The sequence below is a fragment of the Misgurnus anguillicaudatus genome, chromosome 9 (genome assembly GCF_027580225.2).
Source record: "Misgurnus anguillicaudatus chromosome 9, ASM2758022v2, whole genome shotgun sequence".
Taxonomy (NCBI): domain Eukaryota; kingdom Metazoa; phylum Chordata; class Actinopteri; order Cypriniformes; family Cobitidae; genus Misgurnus; species Misgurnus anguillicaudatus.
The window spans coordinates 27,187,150-27,207,711 of record NC_073345.2 but is presented as its reverse complement, the minus strand read 5'-3'; the positions used below and the strand labels follow the sequence as shown (position 1 = coordinate 27,207,711).

The 20,562-nt window shown below is 36.7% G+C and overlaps 2 protein-coding genes across 7 annotated transcripts in view; both read left to right on the top strand.

Moving 5' to 3' along the window:
* specc1lb (sperm antigen with calponin homology and coiled-coil domains 1-like b) overlaps window positions 1-6,290 on the top strand; it is a 34,649-nt gene extending 28,359 nt beyond the window's left edge. For all 5 annotated transcript variants that reach the window (XM_055179987.2, XM_055179985.2, XM_055179986.2 and 2 more), the window contains 3 exons: window positions 3,861-3,977; window positions 4,059-4,118; window positions 4,597-6,290. In XM_055179987.2, the coding sequence (XP_055035962.2) occupies window positions 3,861-3,977; window positions 4,059-4,118; window positions 4,597-4,686 (267 nt within the window). In that variant the 3' untranslated portion in view covers window positions 4,687-6,290. The remainder of the gene's footprint in view (window positions 1-3,860; window positions 3,978-4,058; window positions 4,119-4,596) is intronic.
* Window positions 6,291-8,124: 1,834 nt separating this feature from the next.
* On the top strand, window positions 8,125-19,640 carry adora2ab (adenosine A2a receptor b). Of its 2 annotated transcripts, XM_055180755.2 has the most exons (3): window positions 8,125-8,991; window positions 11,241-11,917; window positions 17,361-19,639. In XM_055180755.2, exons 2-3 carry the CDS (start codon window positions 11,595-11,597, stop codon window positions 18,397-18,399), a joined length of 1,362 nt encoding a protein of 453 aa, XP_055036730.1. In that variant the 5' UTR covers window positions 8,125-8,991; window positions 11,241-11,594; the 3' UTR covers window positions 18,400-19,639. The 2 variants fall into 2 exon arrangements, with proteins under 2 accessions (XP_055036730.1, XP_073727493.1); XM_073871392.1 differs by lacking the exon at window positions 8,125-8,991 and having other exon boundaries at window positions 11,566-11,917; window positions 17,361-19,640.
* The last annotated feature ends 922 nt before the right edge of the window (window positions 19,641-20,562 follow it).

Genomic DNA, 20,562 nt, shown 5'->3' with positions numbered 1-20,562 from the left:
ACTCGACGCTCTGCGGGTTGCCAGAAATCGAAGTGTTATGCCAATTTACGCCACCCCTTACTACGTTTACACTGGCTCTGCCACATCTGATAAAGACCATTACTCTTTCTTTAGGATTGTAGGTCCTTGTGCCAGAGAAAGTAGATGATATGGTTATCCGAAAGGCGACTTTTGTTTCGTTTGAAAACTGTTGAACGATCAAACGAAATCAGAGATCAATTCCAGTAAATTGCCACCATATGGTCCACATATTTAATTCCAGGCATAACAGTAATGACAGGTCTGCCAGCACCTTTAATTCCCAGAATAAAGAAATGCTTTCCCCTTATTCTTATCCTTATAGTGGGAATGTTTACGGGATTTTCTTACCTCGCTGGGTCTTTAAACACCAACCAGTCAATTGTCAACCTGAAACTGTCCTTAAAGCCCTCACCTTCACATTTTTATTGCATGTACTTCTTTACCATAATAACACCACCATGTGTAATCAAAACACGTTGAGAGCTCTAGATTTAAGAGAGGCTTTCGTGCTTCTATCATTTGTGAATGGTGAACCCTGGTCACAGCTGAACCATAAATGGCCTGCGATCTGTCGATTGGCTTCCTCCATGTATGGAGTGTGAAGCATGTGTGAGAAGTATGTTGATGTAGATAAGCAGCACTGTTGAACAAACACTTCAGCGCAAGGTGAGATGGTGGTCAATGAGCAGCTTTAAGCCACTCATCATCCCTGAGCGCTGATGAAAGGCCAGTCTCACCCCCTTTATGCTCATATGTACAGGGTCGGAGCGTATATGTAGGTCAACTAAGTGGTCGCCTATAGGGCGGCAGCACAATCAGCGTGACGAGAAAACTATTATTTGAGTTTTTTGGACAGCCGTTTTGGAATCACTGCACTCGTATCCATCCCGTTATCATGCCTTTAGTCAGGGGCGTAGTTTAAGGGGGGATGTGGGAGGTAACCCCCCAATATTTCAGTCAGTTACAACCCCCCCAATATTTCAACATGAAAATCACAGTAAATCAAATGAAAAAATGTATAATTCATTTATTTTGTAACAATAATGTTCTCCCTAATCAAATATGAGTTTGTCATCATAACTCAAACGCCCCCTTTATTGAACTGATTGGTGACGCAAATGCATCACACTTTTTTCACGCCAGTGCCTTTAGTTATTCTAAATAAGGAAATTAAAACATGAACGTTATAAAATACACTATAGTTTATATTGTGTTCATACACTTTATATGCATTTGCAATTGTAGTGCTTTTATGTTTATTTCAGTGCGATTTTATCAACAAATAAAATATTCAGTCTTCATACATCTTAAGTATTGTGTTTAATTGCGGCACGATTTTACCTAGAGCGGCAGCGGAGCTTGCACCGGCCCTGAATATGTATGATTAAAGGGTAAAGTGTTTGTCTCAGAATAGTAAGAGGTCTGTTTTAGGGGGATTTTAAGTGTGTATAAATGTAATTGATCGATCAGGAATGAATAACTTTCATCTTTAAAATTATATGTAGGTTTACAGCTGTATTTACTGTTCCTTGTTTTGGTTATAATTGCCATTTCTCTAACTGTGACGCGAGTTCAACAATTTGCGCGAGTAGAGTACATACAAAGTCAATGCAAAGACGCGATCAGACGCGAGACGCGTCCTCGCGTGGGGTGATGCGAATGATGCGATATGGGCTGCGTGTTTGCCGCAAAACACACGCTATTTGCCTCAAACGTGTCTTCGCCCAAGTTGAAAATATTCAACACGAGCAAAAAATTCGCATGACACAAAGTTAAATCCCGCAAGTAATCTAGAACGAGTTACGCGATGCCCCGCGTTTGGTGTGTACGTAGCATAACTGTCGTAGACTTTATTCAGCTCTGTTGTCAATATTTTTGTATGGTTATCTTTCTTTTAAATAATAATATGTAGTACAGTCTTACATATATCATGAAGCAATATGTGTCTCATTTGTATTATATATCTGTCTTTAACTGTGGGTTTACACCAGATGCGAGTTCAACAATTTGCGCAAGTAGATTACATACAAAGTCATTGCAAAGACGCGATCAGACGTGTCCTCACGTGAGGCGCGATATGAGCGGCGCGTTTGCCGCGAAAACGTGCTATTCGCCTCAAACGCGTCTTCACGCAAGTTAAAAATATTCAACTCAAGCAAAAAATTCACATGACACGAAGTTAAATCCCGCGAGTAATCTAGAGCGAGCAACGCGATGCGATTGCATGCTACGCATTTGGTGTAAACCCACAGTTACACTTCAGTGTAACTGAACAGTTTAAATTTTTTTATTATAGTTTTTTATATTTAATTAAATCTATATTTTTATTCTTTTGTATGTTAGTTTATTTAGTCAGTTATTTTGATTTTATGTTTGTCTCCTTCATTTTGTAAGTTAAAAGATATCAAAACAACAATAATAAATTGATTAAAAAAATATATGTAGGTTTAAGCATATTCTAAATCAGTGGTCTTTAATATTTTTTAGGCTAGGGACACCTTAATGGATTGAGAGGAGGAGCTGTGACCCCCAGTATATTTATCAAATAGGACTGTATTATTATTTATCATTCATACTTTGTTATTATGGTTACATTACAAAGTGACTAAATATAAAATAATATTTTTTGGCATACTACATACCATTTTAATTCAACTGAAAACATGATATTGGGGGAATTTATATTATTATTATTACTAGATTATTAATGGCTACTTAAATTTTTACATACATTTTTTTACATTCAAACATTTGGAGGACCCTTGGTTATACCACCAAGGACCCCCTGTTGAAGACCCATGCTGTAAATGATATTTTCGGTTACACTTTTAAGGTGCACTGTGTTACAAGTACATTCTTACTATATAGGGTTTGGTTTAGAATTAGCTGCATGTAATTTTGTATAATTTATTGTTATTACTATAATAAGTAGGCCTACGTGTAACGTGTAACAGACACTGTAAAATACAGTGTTTTATTATAATTTATAAAATTGATAATATTTGTCATCCATTTCTAATTTCTGAATTAATGTACTTACATTGTAACGTGTTGTTTTTACATTTAATTACATTAAATTTCCCTTTATTTAATACAATGCACTTAGTAAATCTGCAAGCACAGATTTCATGCAAGCCATGTACTTTTAAATAAAATTCTGAGTTAATTTCATCTCAGCTTTGGGTCAAAAATTGACAAACCCAACCCACTGAGTTGTAGTTGAACCTATGCTGGGTTGTTTCAACCCATTTCCTTGGTCAAATTGAAACATTTTCTGGGCTAATTTAACCCAACAGCTGGGTTTGCCCCTTTTTGACCCAACACTGGATTGAAAATAACCCAGCATTTTTATAGTATAAATAATAATGCAATATTTATAAGTGCAATGTACTGATTCAGGAAATATGTATACTTTGTGCATATTGATGAATGAGCGATTAATCTTTAAATGAGGAGCTCTGATCCAAAAGCCGCCAAATGGCACCTCAGTCAAAAATGAGATGCCAATATTACAACGCCATTCAGAAATACCGATTTGTTGACAAAATCCATTAGTAGTCTCATAAAAAATGCTCATTTACAAAATAAAACATGTCGGATGCACGTAGAGGGTTTGCATCTGAGCTTTTCAACTATATGAAAAGCAGTGTTTGTTTAAGTCCCTGTAAATTCACTGTAAAAAGACATTAATTCTGCCAGGATTTCCAGTTACAGTTCCCATCTATAACCATAATGTCATTGACTCAAAAGATTTACTGCTTCATCACTCCACCCAATCCTCCCAGTTCATCTGTTGAAATTGTAACCATTGATCTTTTTCTCATCCTCCACGCAAGCAGAACATCGACATCACGAACTTCAGCAGCAGCTGGAACGATGGCTTGGCTTTCTGCGCCATTCTTCACACCTACCTACCGGCTCATATCCCATACCACGAACTCAACGGCCAGGACAAGGTCTGCCAGCACATGCGTGTCCACCGTTATCCACACTAATTTGTGTAAATTGATTTATTAACGTCAAATTTATTTTTGCAGAGGCAAAATTTCACACTGGCCTTTCAGGCGGCAGAAAGCGTGGGGATTAAGTCTACACTGGTGAGTTAATATAAACATCACGCCACGGATGTGTCTGACATGGACCGTCTTGAAATGGATTATCTTGATTTTAATTATAATGCACTTTGAATAGAAACAAAGCGACGTCTAATTAATTTTGTATTAAAGAAAGGGGACATGCATGAAATGACTGATATAACCTTATTCTGCAGTCCGAGCGCAGATAAATGTTCCTTCTCTGGAAAAGAGACAGTTGTATTTAATATACCACCTGTTACTAATTTAAGCTGTAATTGTAATAAAAACTACGATGCCAGCTATGCAATGACAGTACATTATTTTGCTTAAATCTTTCTCAGAAAGCTATTGCGAGATGCACCTTATGCAACAAAACTTACAAAACAAGTGTACGTCACTGCTTAATTTTCCGATCAATTCCCAAGTTCTTCTTTTAGATGAATTACCTGTTAAATTTGTTAATACTACATGTTAATGTTGTACTTGTTTTAATTTTCAGGACATTGGTGAAATGGTGCACACAGAAAGACCCGACTGGCAGCGTGTCATGACCTACGTGACAGCTATTTATAAGTATTTTGAGACTTGAGAATCTTCTAAAGTTGTTAAACTACAACGTGTGCCAAAACTACATATCCCAGATGCCTGAACTGTGGTGGGCGGAGCTTGACCATCCCAAAACTGCCAACATTTAGCCATATGTCCAGCTTGGTATTGCCAAACTTTATTGTCTTGACGATCAAAGGCGCATACAATGTTTCAGCAAGCAACAAACAAAGATGAAAATATGAATAGATTGCCTTTAAAAGGTGCCTTGTTTTGTTGTTTTATCCCTGTATAGCAGTATTCAGCATTAGACTAGTAGTTTACTAGTTTAGATCCGTATTTATTTATATGCCACAACAGACTTTGCCACACAGGTTTTTTGTTTAACCGAAATAAGCTTTCGAATAAATGTGCCTGGGTCCTTACTTTGTGTTGCAATAATAATGTTGTCTTTGTACTCTTTATATACACTAAATGGAAGCTAATACTGAATGTATATGTAATTTAAAATGAATCTACTTTGTATTTTTTCTTTTTTTTTTGGAAGATGGCCATTCCCAGCATTATTCACTTGCTGCAAGAACTTTATTGTTTTGTAAATCAGTAAAAATAAAATGCATGGCTGCTTTTTTGGTTTCACAGGATGTTTTCGGTGTATCTGACCTCTTTGTTAGCACTACTAATTGCTTTTTGACGTGTAAGACCAGCTGGGTTCTGGAAGCTTGCTGATTCAGTTTGAGTTTGTTTTATAAAGCACAAGGATAAATTTGTTTCTACCCAGATTAAATGTGAAATCCATCCACACTGTCAATACATAGTTTGTTCTTCTCTTCTGTACTCTCAAAAATAAGGGTGCAAAAGCTGTCAATGGGGCGGGACCCTTTAAAAAGTACAACTGTTTACCTAAAATGTGCATATTAGTACCTCAAAGGGAAAATATTAGGACTTTTTTTTTTTTAAAGGTGACGTCCGAGTGACAGCTTTTGTATCTTTATTTCTAAATGCGTGTTATAGATGTTTGTCTAAGCTCAGCTTCCACATAAAATGGAAACGTTGCCTTGCGTGTACAAGAAGAATGCTTAAAAGCACAATTATTACATCTGAAAGCTTTGCTTTTTTCAGTGCACTGCCTTCATTTTTAAGATTATGTTCATGGTTCAATTGACATCTTGTAAAGACTATTTCCTTAGAAAATCATTCTTGAAGGGATTCAGTGGGATCCAATTAAGTCTTTTGTTCATGTACAAAAGGAATTTTATGTAAATCGCAAAACTTTTTGGTTTAAAGCTGTATTGTGTTATGTTTTGCGGCTGCCCTGTTGTTTTTTTAATGATTTATTTAGTCATCAGTGTGTTTATATATGAAAATGTGTATGACATTGACATTGAGTTCCCTGTTAAAGGTCAGTGACAAGGAAATATTGTTTGCTTTTTTAAGATCTTGTGATTTGATAGCTCATACGCTGTCTTGTGGAACAACAGGTTTGGCGCCATCGTTATACCTAATCTAGTATTTGCTGCACAATTTATGAGTATTCATATTTAAATAAATTCAAATTCGTGTCTAATTTCCATAACCTTTTGACAAAGTCATAAACAGTAGCAGGAACAATATTTATCTGCACAATACAGTTTATTCTGATCTTCACTTGTGTCCATGTTGATATATGTGTGAGCTCTTGGTGGTGGTGGTCTTGTGTGAATGGGTTTGTAAAATTTGCTTCATTGTCTCATAATGACTTATTCCTCAGTTCCTCTCTGGTCGGAAGAGCTTCCTACCTCAGCCGAATCTACATGGACCATTACATCATTTGCAAAACATGTTTCTTTATGTGCACTTAACTAGACCACAACTATAAAAATACTTGCTATTTATTTATTTTTAAAAATGTCATCATTTATCATCTTTAAGCATTCCTAGCATTCACTAGCTGCTTTGCTATTTAGGCTTACTCTTCAGTGTCAAAAATAAAGATACAAAGCTGTCACTGGGGCAGTACACTTTAAAAAGCTCCTAATATGTACCATTTAGGTACAAATATGTATCTTTGAAGTACTAATATGCACATTTTGGGTACAAATGTGTACCTTTTTGAATGGATACTGTCACAGTGACAACTTTTTTACCTTTATTTCTGAGAGTGTTGCCAGTTTAATACAGATATTATTGTTCTTCCAGTTGACAAATTGTTTGTGATTAATGTAAATGTAAATATGGGACAATGTATAGTGAGCATACAAAATATAAACCAATGGGGTGGTCAAGATTTTCAGAATCAGGACTTGCATAACCTTAAATGTTTATTTTGTAAGTGTGATTGGATGATTGTACACTTATCAGTCATTCAAATCATAAAAAAATATTAATTTTATTTATGAGTAATTTAAGAGACATAAAACTAATCTAACTATATAGGCAATTGGTGCCCTTAGACAGTCAGTTATACAGTTTAGCAGTCATTGTACAAAAATTAACCACTTGAATGACTTCATTGACCAATCAGAAGGGAGTTTTTGGGAAAGAAGTTTAATATATATATATATATATATATATATATATATATATATATATATATATATATATATATATATATATATATATATATATATATATATATATATATATATATATATATATATATATATATATATATATATATTATAATCCTATAATTATAACTATATAATATAGTCTTATAATCAAATTATGAGAACATTCAATTTGATTTCAGTCTTTGACATGACCTTACTCAGTCAATATTAAAGATATCAAAATTATATTTTCACAGAATATTCTTTACATTATGTAGTTTACATTAGAATTTGTAGAAAACAGTAAATCACAAAATTTTACTTCATTTGGGTTTTCACAGACTATAGGCCACATTTAAATATACACTCCTGACTCTCAAACACCAAGAATTTCACTATTTAAAACTTTTAATTACATTTGTCTAATTATGAATTGCAGATCAGCAGCACAAACTTTTGTAAATTAACCTTTTAATTCAAGGGGCGGAAATTGTACAATAGGTTATTCTTCATCAAAATGTATTTTTTTCTGGAAGCCAGATATGTTATGAGAAAATCAGAAATGAAAAAATAACAAACAAAACTTTTGAACAAAAAATAACTTCCTTTGTATTGTTGGAAAAAATCAGACAGCAGAATTGTCTATTTAAACAGCCGAGAACTTCCTCTTCGAACAAAAATAACCTTTCATTCTCACACCAATTGTGTCTAGATCCCAGGGATAGGTGTGTGAATATTTGTGGGGAAGATTTTTGCATATAGTAGCTGATGAACGATGCCTGTGAACTGATTTAGTGAAAACATCAGGACCAGACCATGCAATGTCCAAAACGTTCTGAAATGACATTAGGGTGTATGTGCCGCATGCTTTCATGAAGTCCTTGGCTGGACCTCAGCCTCTGATTTACTGATTACCTACATTTATCTTCGTGTGGCCCTGAGGTGAAACAGGATATTTCGACTGTTGTACGTGAGAAACCACACAACCCCACCAGATCCCCCGCTTCCTTATTATCGTCGCACGTGCTATTGTGCTGCTTAACGATCTACGAAACCCTCTTGCTCGTGATGGTTTTAAGAAATGAGTAGCACCAAAAGAAATATTTCTCTACGTTAAAATATCCTCTGTAAAATGCTATCTTGTTTTGCGGTCTGAAAGGTCACAAGTCAAATTTAAGCTACGCTGTCGCTGCCTTTCAGCGTGCGCGTGGTTTAATGTGTTTCCATGGTAACTGAGTTTAATCAAAATGGCAAAATTATTAACAGTTGAAGAATCACAATATATTAATATAAAGTCTTCTTTAAACTGCGTTTTTTATAATATTTCTATATCTATGTTTGTTTGTTTGTGATATGGCAAGCATTGTTAAATAAGAAACAGATTTTTTGGCCTACTTGTATGGTAATTTACGAAACAGCATGAAATAGTATGATGTAGTTATCACATGACACATTGTGGTTTTATATAGAGCAGAGAACGTGTTTAATGTGAAGCTCGCCTAGATCAAAGGACGGACACTGCGTGTCACTCTCGTGAGCGCGTGTGCGCGTCTGTCAGAGGGCGCGCGCGCTCTCGCCTGATATGAAAGCGGCAAGCGCATCTGGATTTTACACAGATCGAGGCTGCCACTCTTTACCTCCACCCCACACGTTTAAAGGAGTAAATATGTGCATGTTGTACTTGGTCAATGTGTGAAGAGCATTTTGCATGGTTTGATTTGTAAACGGCTGGAGATGAGCGTGCATTTTATGAAGTTTTTGCGTTTAGAAATGCAACAGAGCTGGGTGCCTGCGGAGTAGCCTGACCTACAACTCAGGTAAGCAGTAAAGCTGTTCAACAATGCAAGTTTTTTCGTTTACCACCACTGTTTGAAGTCTAACCTAAAGTATGGATATAGTATAGTGATTATAATACTTAATTATTGTCTTCTTTAAACTTTTGTGTATGTTATTGCGGGAAAGGATAGAGTTGGATTTATATAGGTCCCATGGCACGTCAACCAATGACAGCGGTAAAGTTATTCAACGTACATGTATGCATAAGAGTACTTTCCTTACTTTTTACCAAATACTTGTCGTTTTAATGACTATATTTTAATTAAGATGTTACTTTAATTTGTTGTATGCACTTATAAAATTAGTTTGTTACACTGATAAGCGAACTGCAAAAAAAATCAATGGTAGCCTATACACACCAAAGTTACCATGTACATAAACTACATTTTAACAAATTAAATTACATAAGATTATCTCTATGTATTATTTGGAGATATTATCCCTCAGTCTGTATAGTTTTTGGTGGGAAAGGATGACGTGAACCAATGATAGCAGTTGTCAGCAATTGTGAAGTACTACCACATACATGTTTTAATAGCATTTTAACTTAATAGGTTAAATATATTATTTATATGAACTTCAAAAAATAGTTTGTTTAACTGCAGGACCATTTAACTGCAAAAAAGATAGAAGGTTTATACACAGATCATAAGTAAACATACTATTAAACTACGTTTTAACATATTTAATTACATATATGTCAAGTCTCTATGTATATTGGGGCATACTACTGACATAGTTTTGTATATATATAGGACATACTGTTAGTATACGTGACTACTTCTGTATTGGCCGGAGGCTTGTGGTTTACCACACAATACTTCTACATATGTTTACAGTGTTGGATAAGTTCTGCAAGATATTTTAAGATTTAATATTCACAATGTTTTTCTAGGTGTATGCCGTGTTTTAGATGTTTCTCCACCTATCCAAGGGTCTTCTGATGAAGCCACCTGGATGAGTGATGAAACATGATCAGATAAACATGTCTCTTATTGACAAAACAGAGATGTTCTTTCTCATTGGAATAGATTAGGGAAATGAGAGGACATCACTGATATTAAGTAATAATAAGCATGCTTTGTTTAAGTTACAATCCTTATCAACGATACCTTTACATTCTAATCATATAGTGCCCTAACCCTCAGCATCATTTCCTTTTATTGAAATAAGGACGCATCTTTCAAGCGTCTGTCAAATGCTGTATTTCCGCCCCTCGACAGACACACAAACACTGTTTTTGTATTAAACTGTGAATGTCATGAAAGACCCGCTGTTGGCATAATGTGAGAAATGATGTGCTTTATCATACAGTAATTCATAACAGTCCAACAAGATTTCGGAAAGCACCACCCAAAACCTCAATGCTCTTTATAATGCACAGGAAGTGCTTTATACAGTTCAACTTGCAAATGCAAAGGTGTAAAAATCTAATGTTTTGGAAACAACTTGTCATTAGATCGCTTGAGTCAACCGCCATACCGAAGTCACGCTGTGCTATAAAAAGCAGTCAGCAGCACTGAAACAGAGAAATAGTGACTCTGGCTTTAATCATCACTTTTTGTGCATGATCAAACAGGCTAGAGATAAGCAATCTCTAAAAAAAATACAAGATATGTGGTCTGGTACAGTCTGGTACTATAGGCTCAGCTTTTTATTGATAGGCGTGAACCACAATAAATAACCTAAAAGTGTAAAAAGATTGCCAAAGTGATTTAATTACACCAAAATACAGAGGAAGAAAAAAACGCTGTCAACCACACTTTTTCAACTCCTTTCTTTGGTTTAAAACTGTTGAGGTTTAATAGATGGTACACACTAAGCTAAAACTTAAATTTAGTTATTTACAAAAAAGCTAAATTTATAATAACTGGAATGTGGTTTTTTTTTGCAATAACATTCAAGCTAACATAAAACCACATCATGTGAATTTGTACAAAAGAATACTTGTACTACATCTCTAAGCCAATAATAGCAAACGCATTGTAAAGTTCAACCATACACATCCTAGAAACTGCTGGAGGAAGTGCCGGCAGGATCTTGTGATAAATGGCAGACGTGCGCAAATATTTCATTTGAATTTGCAAAGTCTTTCTTAAAATAAAACCGCATTGTTGGACGTGGCCTGTCATGTTCTGATGGAAACAGACCTCCTGTTTTTATGATGTATTGCTTTTGTGACCCAAAGCCGTTGATCTTTTATTGTATAATGTGATTGTTCTCTCCGCAGGGTAAGAAGTCCCAGTGAAAGTCTACAGTAACTCCTCCACGTATTTCAGCAGCTGTTTCCTCTAAGAGTTTCAATGGACGCCCTGGGTGAGCTGGACCTGAGGGACCCCTCGGTGAAACGGTAAATCAAGAATAAAGCGGTGGTATCTTTGCTGACCCCGCAGACCCTTTGAGTGGTTTAACAGCTGGTACCAAGACCCGTCCACCTGCCTTCTCCGCAGTTGGTTAGAGAAAGCTGTTCCTCACACCTATTACAAGAGCTATCGAGTGGCAAAGCAAAGTCTCACCAAGCAATTATTGGGTGCACAACTATGCGTGTCCCTGAGGATGTCCATTCACACTGGTTGATGGCACCATGTCTTCTCTCATCTATATTATTCTCGAGCTGCTGATTGCGGTTTTGGCCATCGCAGGAAATGTTTTAGTGTGTTGGGCCGTCTGGCTCAACAGCAACCTGCAGAGCATCACCAACTTCTTTGTGGTATCGTTGGCCGTGGCGGACATCGCGGTGGGACTCCTGGCCATTCCGTTCGCCGTCATCATCAGCACGGGCTTCTGCAGTCATTTCCATGGATGTCTCTTCATCGCCTGCTTTGTACTGGTGCTCACCCAGAGCTCCATTTTCAGTTTGCTGGCCATTGCCGTGGATCGGTACATCGCCATCAAAATCTCATTGAGGTGAGTGGAATCGATTGATTTATTCGAAGATGCACTCTGAAAAGGGGGCCAGAAAGGATTAACCGAGCCCGTTGCGTTGTAATTTAACATGATGGGTTGTTTCAACTCAAAATGCTGGACATTTTGTAGGATAGACCTGGATAGGGTGGCCTTAACAACAATAGTCTGAGTTTACAGCAGGATTATACATGACCGCGCCTGTCACCAGTCTAAAGTCTCATAATCTAAGGAAACAGTAAATCACGAAAATAACTTCAGATGGGTTTTCACAGGCACGGTCACACTTTATATTTGGTACAAACAAGGCAGACATTTAACAGACATTTCATAAAAGATGCCAGTTGTGTGTCAGTATTAGGGATAACCATTAATCACGATTAATCTATAGCAGAATAAAAGTTTACATCATATATGTGTGTAAACTGTGTATAATAATTATGTATATATAAATATGCACACATGCATGTATAATTTTAAGAAAAAATATATATTTATTTATTAAAGGTGTAGCGGAGGATTTTCTCGAATCTTAGAAAAGAACCGCCTTCTTCACATTTTAAAAAATGCAATTGCGCAACACTCCTGATTGACAACTAGGAGGACCAATAGTCTTGATGATCCACCCGGAAAAAGGAAATCCTCCACAATACCTTTAAGTATTTATTTTCATATATAATATAAATTATACATAAATATACAAATGTATATACACATATAATGCATGTGTGTGCATTTATCTATGCAGGGTTATTGTACACAGTTTGCAGACATATATGATGTAAACAAAAACTTTTATTCTGCTATAGATTAGTCGCGATTAATCATTATGCATCCCTGGTCAGTATTCTGGTAATGTTTTATATGCTTTTGTGTTTAATGAAAGTTTGTGGTCTTCGGGATGACATTAAGGGGTGCTAGACTGAATGGCTCACTTATCCTTTTTTCTGATAATGACTTGATAATAGGCCCAATGTGCAGTACAATTCCCTCAGATACATGCCATTTTCCTTTTAATTGCTCTTTTTCTGAGAAGATTTGCTGGAAATTGGAGTCATGATCAGGAATGGTTCATTACAGCACAGCCAAATGAATGAATCAATACACTATCTGTGACCACAATGTCGTAATACAGTGATATACAAATAAGCCATCTACATTTAGATAGTTGTGAGTGATTCCTCACCACAAGTTTTTGCTCAGTCTGCACTTAAGGGTGATAATTCACACAAAAATAAAAAATGTGGTTACAAACCTGTATAAATCTCTTTGTTCTGATAAACAGAAAGGAAGATATTTGTAGCCAAACCGATCAGAAGCCCCATTGACTTCCCTAGTATTCTTTTTATCCTACAATAGAAGTCAATGGGGCTTCTGATCGGTTTGGTTACCAACATCCCTCAAAATATCAAGGCGATTCTGGGCGATTCTCAATTTTTTTTTGCACATATAAGATTTCTTTTTATGAACTAACTACAATCCTTATTTTCAGAGGATTTAAAAAATATTTCCTATAGAATTATTTAAATTTTTTATATTGTCATTATCAAAAATTATCATTACCGCAACATGATATTACATTAAATATATGCATTTACAAAGTCATGTTTCGGTAATGAGAACTAAAAAGTTGTCTAGGTACTATGACAAACAAAATTTTAACTTTTATCTGGAGAGAAAAAAATAAGAACTGCTTACCTGGTAGCCATCTTGTGTGTCACAGTCAATTATGTCCCTTCCAACATTTTTTTTAAATGTTAGTTCTTTGAGGGTTTAAACAATGATTGAAAATTGTTGCGGAGGATGAGAAAATTGGTCTTGGACACATTTATATTCCTTCTATTTGTCTCTACATTTACCAATGATCACCAAACACCACATGTTTCTTTAGTGTAAATGTTTATAGTATATATTAACATGCACTGAAGCTTTTTATTTTTTAAATTTTTTAATTATAAATTTTCCATGTCAAAGAACCCAAATCCAGTCATTGACACGTTGCGGTAATGAAAATTTTTCGCTTAAATGTGGAAAAAACAACAAAATTGGTTTGTATGATGTCATTTGAAATTATGTGCAAAATAGTACGTGAAGAGATGTTAATAACTGTAAGCTTATTATTTTGATAGCATTTACTTTTATTATCAAAATGGTTCATGACGCCTCACCTTACAAGTCTAATTTCGCGAGAATCACCCATCTTCCTTTGTTTTAATCAGAAAAAATAAATGTATACAAGTTTAAAAGTATGAGAGTGAGTAAATGATGACAGAACTTAAATTTTTGGGTGAACTATCCCCTTAAATTTCATTCGCTGAGAATGTTAAAGTAACCAGTCGGCGCTAGTAGGATCTCGTATCCGGACCATTTTGTTACGTCAACTCAACTAATGATTATTCCAGAATGCTTTTTCCCAGCAATGGAAAGGTGTGGGACTTTACCACCCGTCTGCATGCGGGGTGTGATGCACATTTAGCTCGTGGTGTAGATTGAGCCACCCTGCAGTACTGCAAAGCATAGCATTAACTTTGTGAAAGCCCCAGCAGGTGTTGATTGCATAAGGTCTGACAACTTCCAGCCACGGAGGGCGTGTGAATGTGTTACCAGTAGTACTGGAGCCCTGTAAGTCCTATGGGTTTAATGAAACAGCAGCCACTGTTGTTCTCCGTTGGCCAGATATAACCCCAAGGATTTCTGGAACAAATGACCAGCATTTCCAACTGTAACCTTTGACAAATGTCGGTGATATTTAAAATACAAGGATGTTTTAAACATCATTGAACAAACATAAAAAACTGCAGGGCATTGATTGTATCAGATTTTGAGGTTTAGAAACGAACACATTTATTTTTTTCGGAAATTACAGAGCAACCAATATAGATTTTTTTCCTGATACGTTACAAAAATTCTATGTTTAGGTGTACGTTAATTGATATTCGATAAAATGTTTTGTTTTATTTTTTTGCACACTGGTTGCTAAATAATCATAATGTGCATTTAGATCAGAAATGCAGCTCATGAAATTAAGATATTCAATTCAGTTTATTTTATATAGCGCTTTTCACAATTGTTTAGTTGTTCCAATACAGCTTTATATTAATAGATGTAGAAAAAAACAGAAAATTAGAAAACATAAGCAGCAGAATACAGCGGTTAAGATTAACCATACTAGCGAGCGTAGTAAAAATGTAACGTATTTAAGTGCTAAGTTAAGCCAATGTCAGCAGACTCCCCAGGGGTTGAAAAAAAACCCTAGGAGAAAAACCCTGGCAAAAAGTCCTAGGAGGGGGAAAAAACCCTTGGAAGAGAGCCAGACATAGGTGATTCTATAGAGAATATATTATATATTAATAAGTAAATTTTTTAACAATTTTATGGGGATTAAAACATAATATATATGTATACATACACGAATAAGTAGATTACATGGGGGCAACTGGTGGTCGTTGGTCTGACATCAGGTTGAAGGAATGCCAGTAGATCAGTAGCGTGATGACCTCCACGGCAGCCGAAACTGGGTCTGTTAGTCCCATTGTCCTCGGGAATAAAGACGAGACAGGGAAAGAGAAACAAAATCCTATTAGCGTAGGGGCCGTTCACATGTAATACAAGTGTCACACAGTATTGTGCTTTAATATCGGCTTGGTTCCAGACAGGCTAACTATTGGGGCATAAATATATTAATCAGACGAGTTATGTGAATGTTTTTTTTCCGAACACGCTAACTATTGCAGGATAAGTAAATTTACTAGACAAATTATGTGAATGCTTTGTTAAAGAGAAATGTCTTTAGTTTAGACTTAAATTGATCGATTGTGTGTGATTCCCGAACATTTTTTGGCAAATCATTCCAGAGCTTAGGGGCTAAGTAGGAAAAGGATCGACCACCTTTAGATACTTTTGATATTCTAGAGATAGTTAAGAGACCAGATTTTGCGACCGCAGTATACGTGACGGATTGTATTCTGATAGTAATTCTCTAAGACACGAAGGTGCTAGGCCATTTAAGGCTTTATAGGTGATTAGCAATATCTAGAAATGTATGCAATATTTAACTGGTAACCAGTGTAACGATGCCATGTGGTCATACTTCTTAGATCGAGTAAGCACTCTTGCAGCTGTGTTTTGAACCAGCTAAAGCTTATTTACCTGATTTGCGTGACATCCCCCGAGTAACGAGTTACAATAATCTATTCTTGAGATCATAAATGCGTGGATAAGCTTCTCTTCATCTGATGCAGACAGCATATGGCATATTTTCAAGATATTTCTAAGATGGAAGAATGCTATGTGGCAGACATTGGAGATATGACTATCAAAGGATAGATTGCTGTCGAACATCACACCTAGGTTCTTGACTGTGGAAGATGGCACCACAGTACAGCCATCTATGGGCAACTTGTAATCGGACATATTTTGATCGGAGCGATTTGGTTCAATAATAAGTATTTCTGTCTTATTGGAGTTTAGCATAAAGAAGTAATTTGCCATCCAGTCACTAATATCGCTAATGCAGTCTGTTAGCTTATTTGTCTTTGTCTTAGAAAACGTGTTTCGCTAGGATGTGAGGAGATGTATGCTATCATCTGCATAGCAGTGAAAACTTATGGTGTGTTTCCTTATGATGTCTCCTAAAGGTAGAGTGTATAACGAGAACAGGAAAGGACCTAGAACTGATCCTTGCGGTACGCCGTATTTAACCGGGGCGTAATATGACTCTTCCTCATTTACATGGATTTTATTAAAAGCTCTGGTGGCAGATGGTTACTTAAGTATATCTGAGCCTCACCTCTAAACAGTCTGTCAATGCATAAAAGTAATAATAGGGATACGAAATTAAGGAACCCATCTGAAGGTGTCATGCACATCTCCACTACTGTTTGCATAATGTAATATCACAATGCTAGTTTAGGTTTGTTTCGCCCACATTGTAAGTTTATAATGCTATCAGGTGGTTTTGCTATGTACCATGTAATAATAGAATATGATTGACATTTTTTAATAATGTAATATGGTTATGCAAATAAGGTTCTTCTATGGCAGTGGTTCTCAACTCTAGTCTTCAGACCCCCCTCCCAGAATGTTTTTGATGTCTCCTTATATAAAACACCTGATTTCATTCATCAAGCTCCTTCCAGAATGTTTGAACATTTTCTTAATTAACACACTAACAAGCTGATGAACTAAATCAGGTGTTTTATATATGGAGACATCTAAAATGTTCTGGGAGGGGGGGCCCGAGGACTGGAGTTGAGAACCACTGTTCTGTGGCATCGTGAACAATACAGCTCAGTGTGGACAGGAAACATTAACATGTTTTCTGAAGCAGATTGAGTTATATGTGTCCAAACTTGGCATCCTTATCACCACAGAGCCCTATAGCACACTTCCTTTGAGTATATCTTTGAGTTCTTGCTTCTTATATCTGTTTTCTTTTCTTGCTTAGGTACAACAGCCTCGTCACAAGCCAAAGAGCTAAAGGCATCATTGCGGTATGTTGGATACTTTCAGTGGTTATCGGTTTGACTCCCATGCTGGGCTGGAACAAAAACGTAACCAAAAACGCCAACAGCTCCTGTCCTCAAGGTATGACAGAGTGCCTGTTCGAGAAGGTGGTCACCATGGATTACATGGTTTACTTTAACTTTTTCGCCTGCGTCCTTATGCCGCTGCTAGTCATGCTGGCCATCTACATACGGATCTTCATGGCGGCCCGTCGCCAGCTGAGACAGATGGAGCAGAAGCTGGTGCCTGTACATGGCCACACCCACGGGGAGGGGTCTTCTTCCCGCTCCACGCTGCAGAGGGAAGTCCACGCGGCCAAGTCTTTGGCTATCATAGTGGGTCTCTTCGCTGTTTGTTGGCTCCCATTGCATATCATTAACTGTTTCACACTGTTTTGCCCACAGTGCAAGCGCCCGCAAGACTGGGTCATGTATCTGGCCATCCTGCTTTCACATGCCAATTCCGTAGTAAACCCGTTTATATATGCCTACCGAATACGTGATTTCAGGCACACTTTCCGAAGAATCATCCGGCAGCATTTTCTAGGGAATGAAAATCGACTGTCTGGTGGAAATAGTAAAGTTGGTGTAGTTGCTCCTAAGACTGGAGTGAGCGTGATTGAGACGAGTACAACGTCCAATGGATATGTTTTGGAGAGCAGTCCCATTCACAGCGTGATTTCCTGCAATGACTTTGGAATTACAAAGGAAATGCCCTTGAACATCAGACAGTTGAGGTCACAAACAGAATTCCAAGATTTAGGTTACACTTTAAATGGACATCACTCAGTGGAACATTCCTTTGCTGCCAATTCAAATCCAGGTTTCTCATTAAAGACTGGGAATGAAAAACCCTCTGTCAGAGAACATGTAGAAAAAATTTTGACTGTAAAAGACTGCAATGCTGTAGCTAATGTACATATCAGCTGTCTGTTTCCCACAAAGACAAGAAACTCATCCGATCTCGCAGAAGTATCATGACACAAACTTCATTCATTCCGGAAACAAGTTACCCTTGATTCCTTTTACATGTTATTGCATACAGAGGCTTGAAAAAGTAGTTTGTGATGTTTTTAAAAATGTCAGTAAGGTTTACTTCATATGCGAGACTACCTTAGTAAAGGTAAAATATGTGTGGATCAAAAATGATGATATCCTATGGAAGCCATCAGTTCCATACAGAAATTCCAGGAATTCCTGCTTGCCTTTGCATCCAAACACCCCGGATACACCCCCGTTTTTTTAGACTTTCTTAAACAACTTTATGTGCAAATATTGTAGAAGTTTTTAAAGCTTATGTATCCAAGAAGCCTAAAAGGGCATCGTCCTGTTTACAAAGGGGGGATTTGACTATGCCATAAAATATCTAATGTGTGGCATGTTTAAAAGAGGTATAATTTCTCTGTGCTTTTTAAAGGGGACATATCCTGAATATCTGACTTTTTTCATGTTAAAGTGCTATAATTGGGTCCCAGTGCTTCTATTAACCTAGAAAATGTTAAAAAGAACAACCCAGTAACTTAGTTTTGGTAAATCATTCTCTGCACCATGTAAAAAAAATAGGTCATTGAAATCTGACTCCCCTTTGGGGATAACACCACCCCGTTTTCTCCACACTCCAACCACGCCACTGCCATTTAGTGCAGAGATCAACTCATTTGCATTTAAAGGGACACACCCAAAACGGCACATTTTTGCTCACACCTACAAAGTGGCAATTTTCACATGCTATAATAAATAACATACGTACTCTGAGGACACCAAAGATTTATTTTACATCTTTAAAAAGTCTTGTGAAATTCCCCTTTAAGTCAAAGTCACGTTTTGCAAAGAAACTGTATTTAATACACAGCCTCTGTAGTGCTTTTAAAATTGACCAAACATAATTGTACAGTGTTGATTGTAAACATGTGTTAATAGTTCTGAAATATGTTAAATAAAAACATAAAGCCAGAACCAAATGAACACAAACTGTGTGTTTTATGAAATCCTATGCAGTTGATGATAACATCCATATTTAAAGCAACTGGTACTCCATTTAAACAGCTATTTGGGGTCACGGTGACCCCTGACTTTTACAAGAGCAATTGTACAAAATTAATAAAATTAGCATTCATACAAATGATATAAAAAAATGTATTTGCTTCCTATCTTTGGTTTCCCAGACAGGGCTTTTGTTTTACGTGTCTTCCCTGAAAACGTATGTTGTGTTTCCTGATGATCTGTCCTAGAGGTAACATGTATAACGAGAACAGGATAGGACCTAGAACTGATCCCTGCGGTATGCCGTATTTAACCGGGGCGTGATATGACTCTTCCTTGTTTCCATGAATTTTATTAAAAGCTCTGGTGGCAGATGGTTACTTAAGCATATCTGAGCATCACCTTCCTCTAAACAGCCTGTCAATGCATAAAAGTAATAATAGGGATACGAAATTAAGGAACCCATCTGAAAGGTGTCATGCACAACTCCACTACTCTTCGCATAATGTAGTATCACACTGCTAGTTTATCTTTGTTTTTGTTTTGTCTTACCTGAAAACAGCTTGCACTGACATATCTTAAAATATATCAGTGCCATAATTTTGTTTCAAGATGCACACCAGTCATGTTTTTTGTACGTTTGTAAAAACTACTTAAATTCAGTGGCACCCGGTGACTTCTTTTTTTGAGGGCGCTCTATGCGAAGTTCGTCACAACATGTATGTAGCCCGTCATGTGTGTGGTTCCTTTTTTCAAAATATGTATTCTGCGCATCAAGAGATCCTGTGTGCATCACGTGTCTTGTCAAAATAAGTGCCTGCTGCAGACACGTCTAAAGGGTTTATGAAGAAAGAGACGCTCGCGTTTGCCAGATACTTGCATAATCTCATGCGTAATCAGAGTTTACTGGTAAGGGAGTGTCTTGCGTGTATTTTGTGAACTTGAGCATCTCCTTTTTGTGAATTTTGTGAATTAGCGCCCCTCGGATGAGCAATCACAAGTCGCCACTGCTTAAATTTCCTATATAACTAAGGCCTAGTCCTGTCTTAATCCAAACCCTGTCCGGGAAACCGTCTCTTTGAGTTTATGCTGAGAGTAAAAGTACTTTTTAACCAATTAACTGCAAAAATACTCAACTACAGCATTGGTTTGCTTATAAAA

Bases quoted from the DNA above. Each gene is read 5' to 3' on its own strand.
- adora2ab (XM_073871392.1), top strand. From the start codon at position 11,595: ATGTCTTCTCTCATCTATATTATTCTCGAGCTGCTGATTGCGGTTTTG. The intron at 11,918-17,360 runs GTGAGTGGAATC...TTTCTTGCTTAG, and splicing joins GCCATCAAAATCTCATTGAG to GTACAACAGCCTCGTCACAA.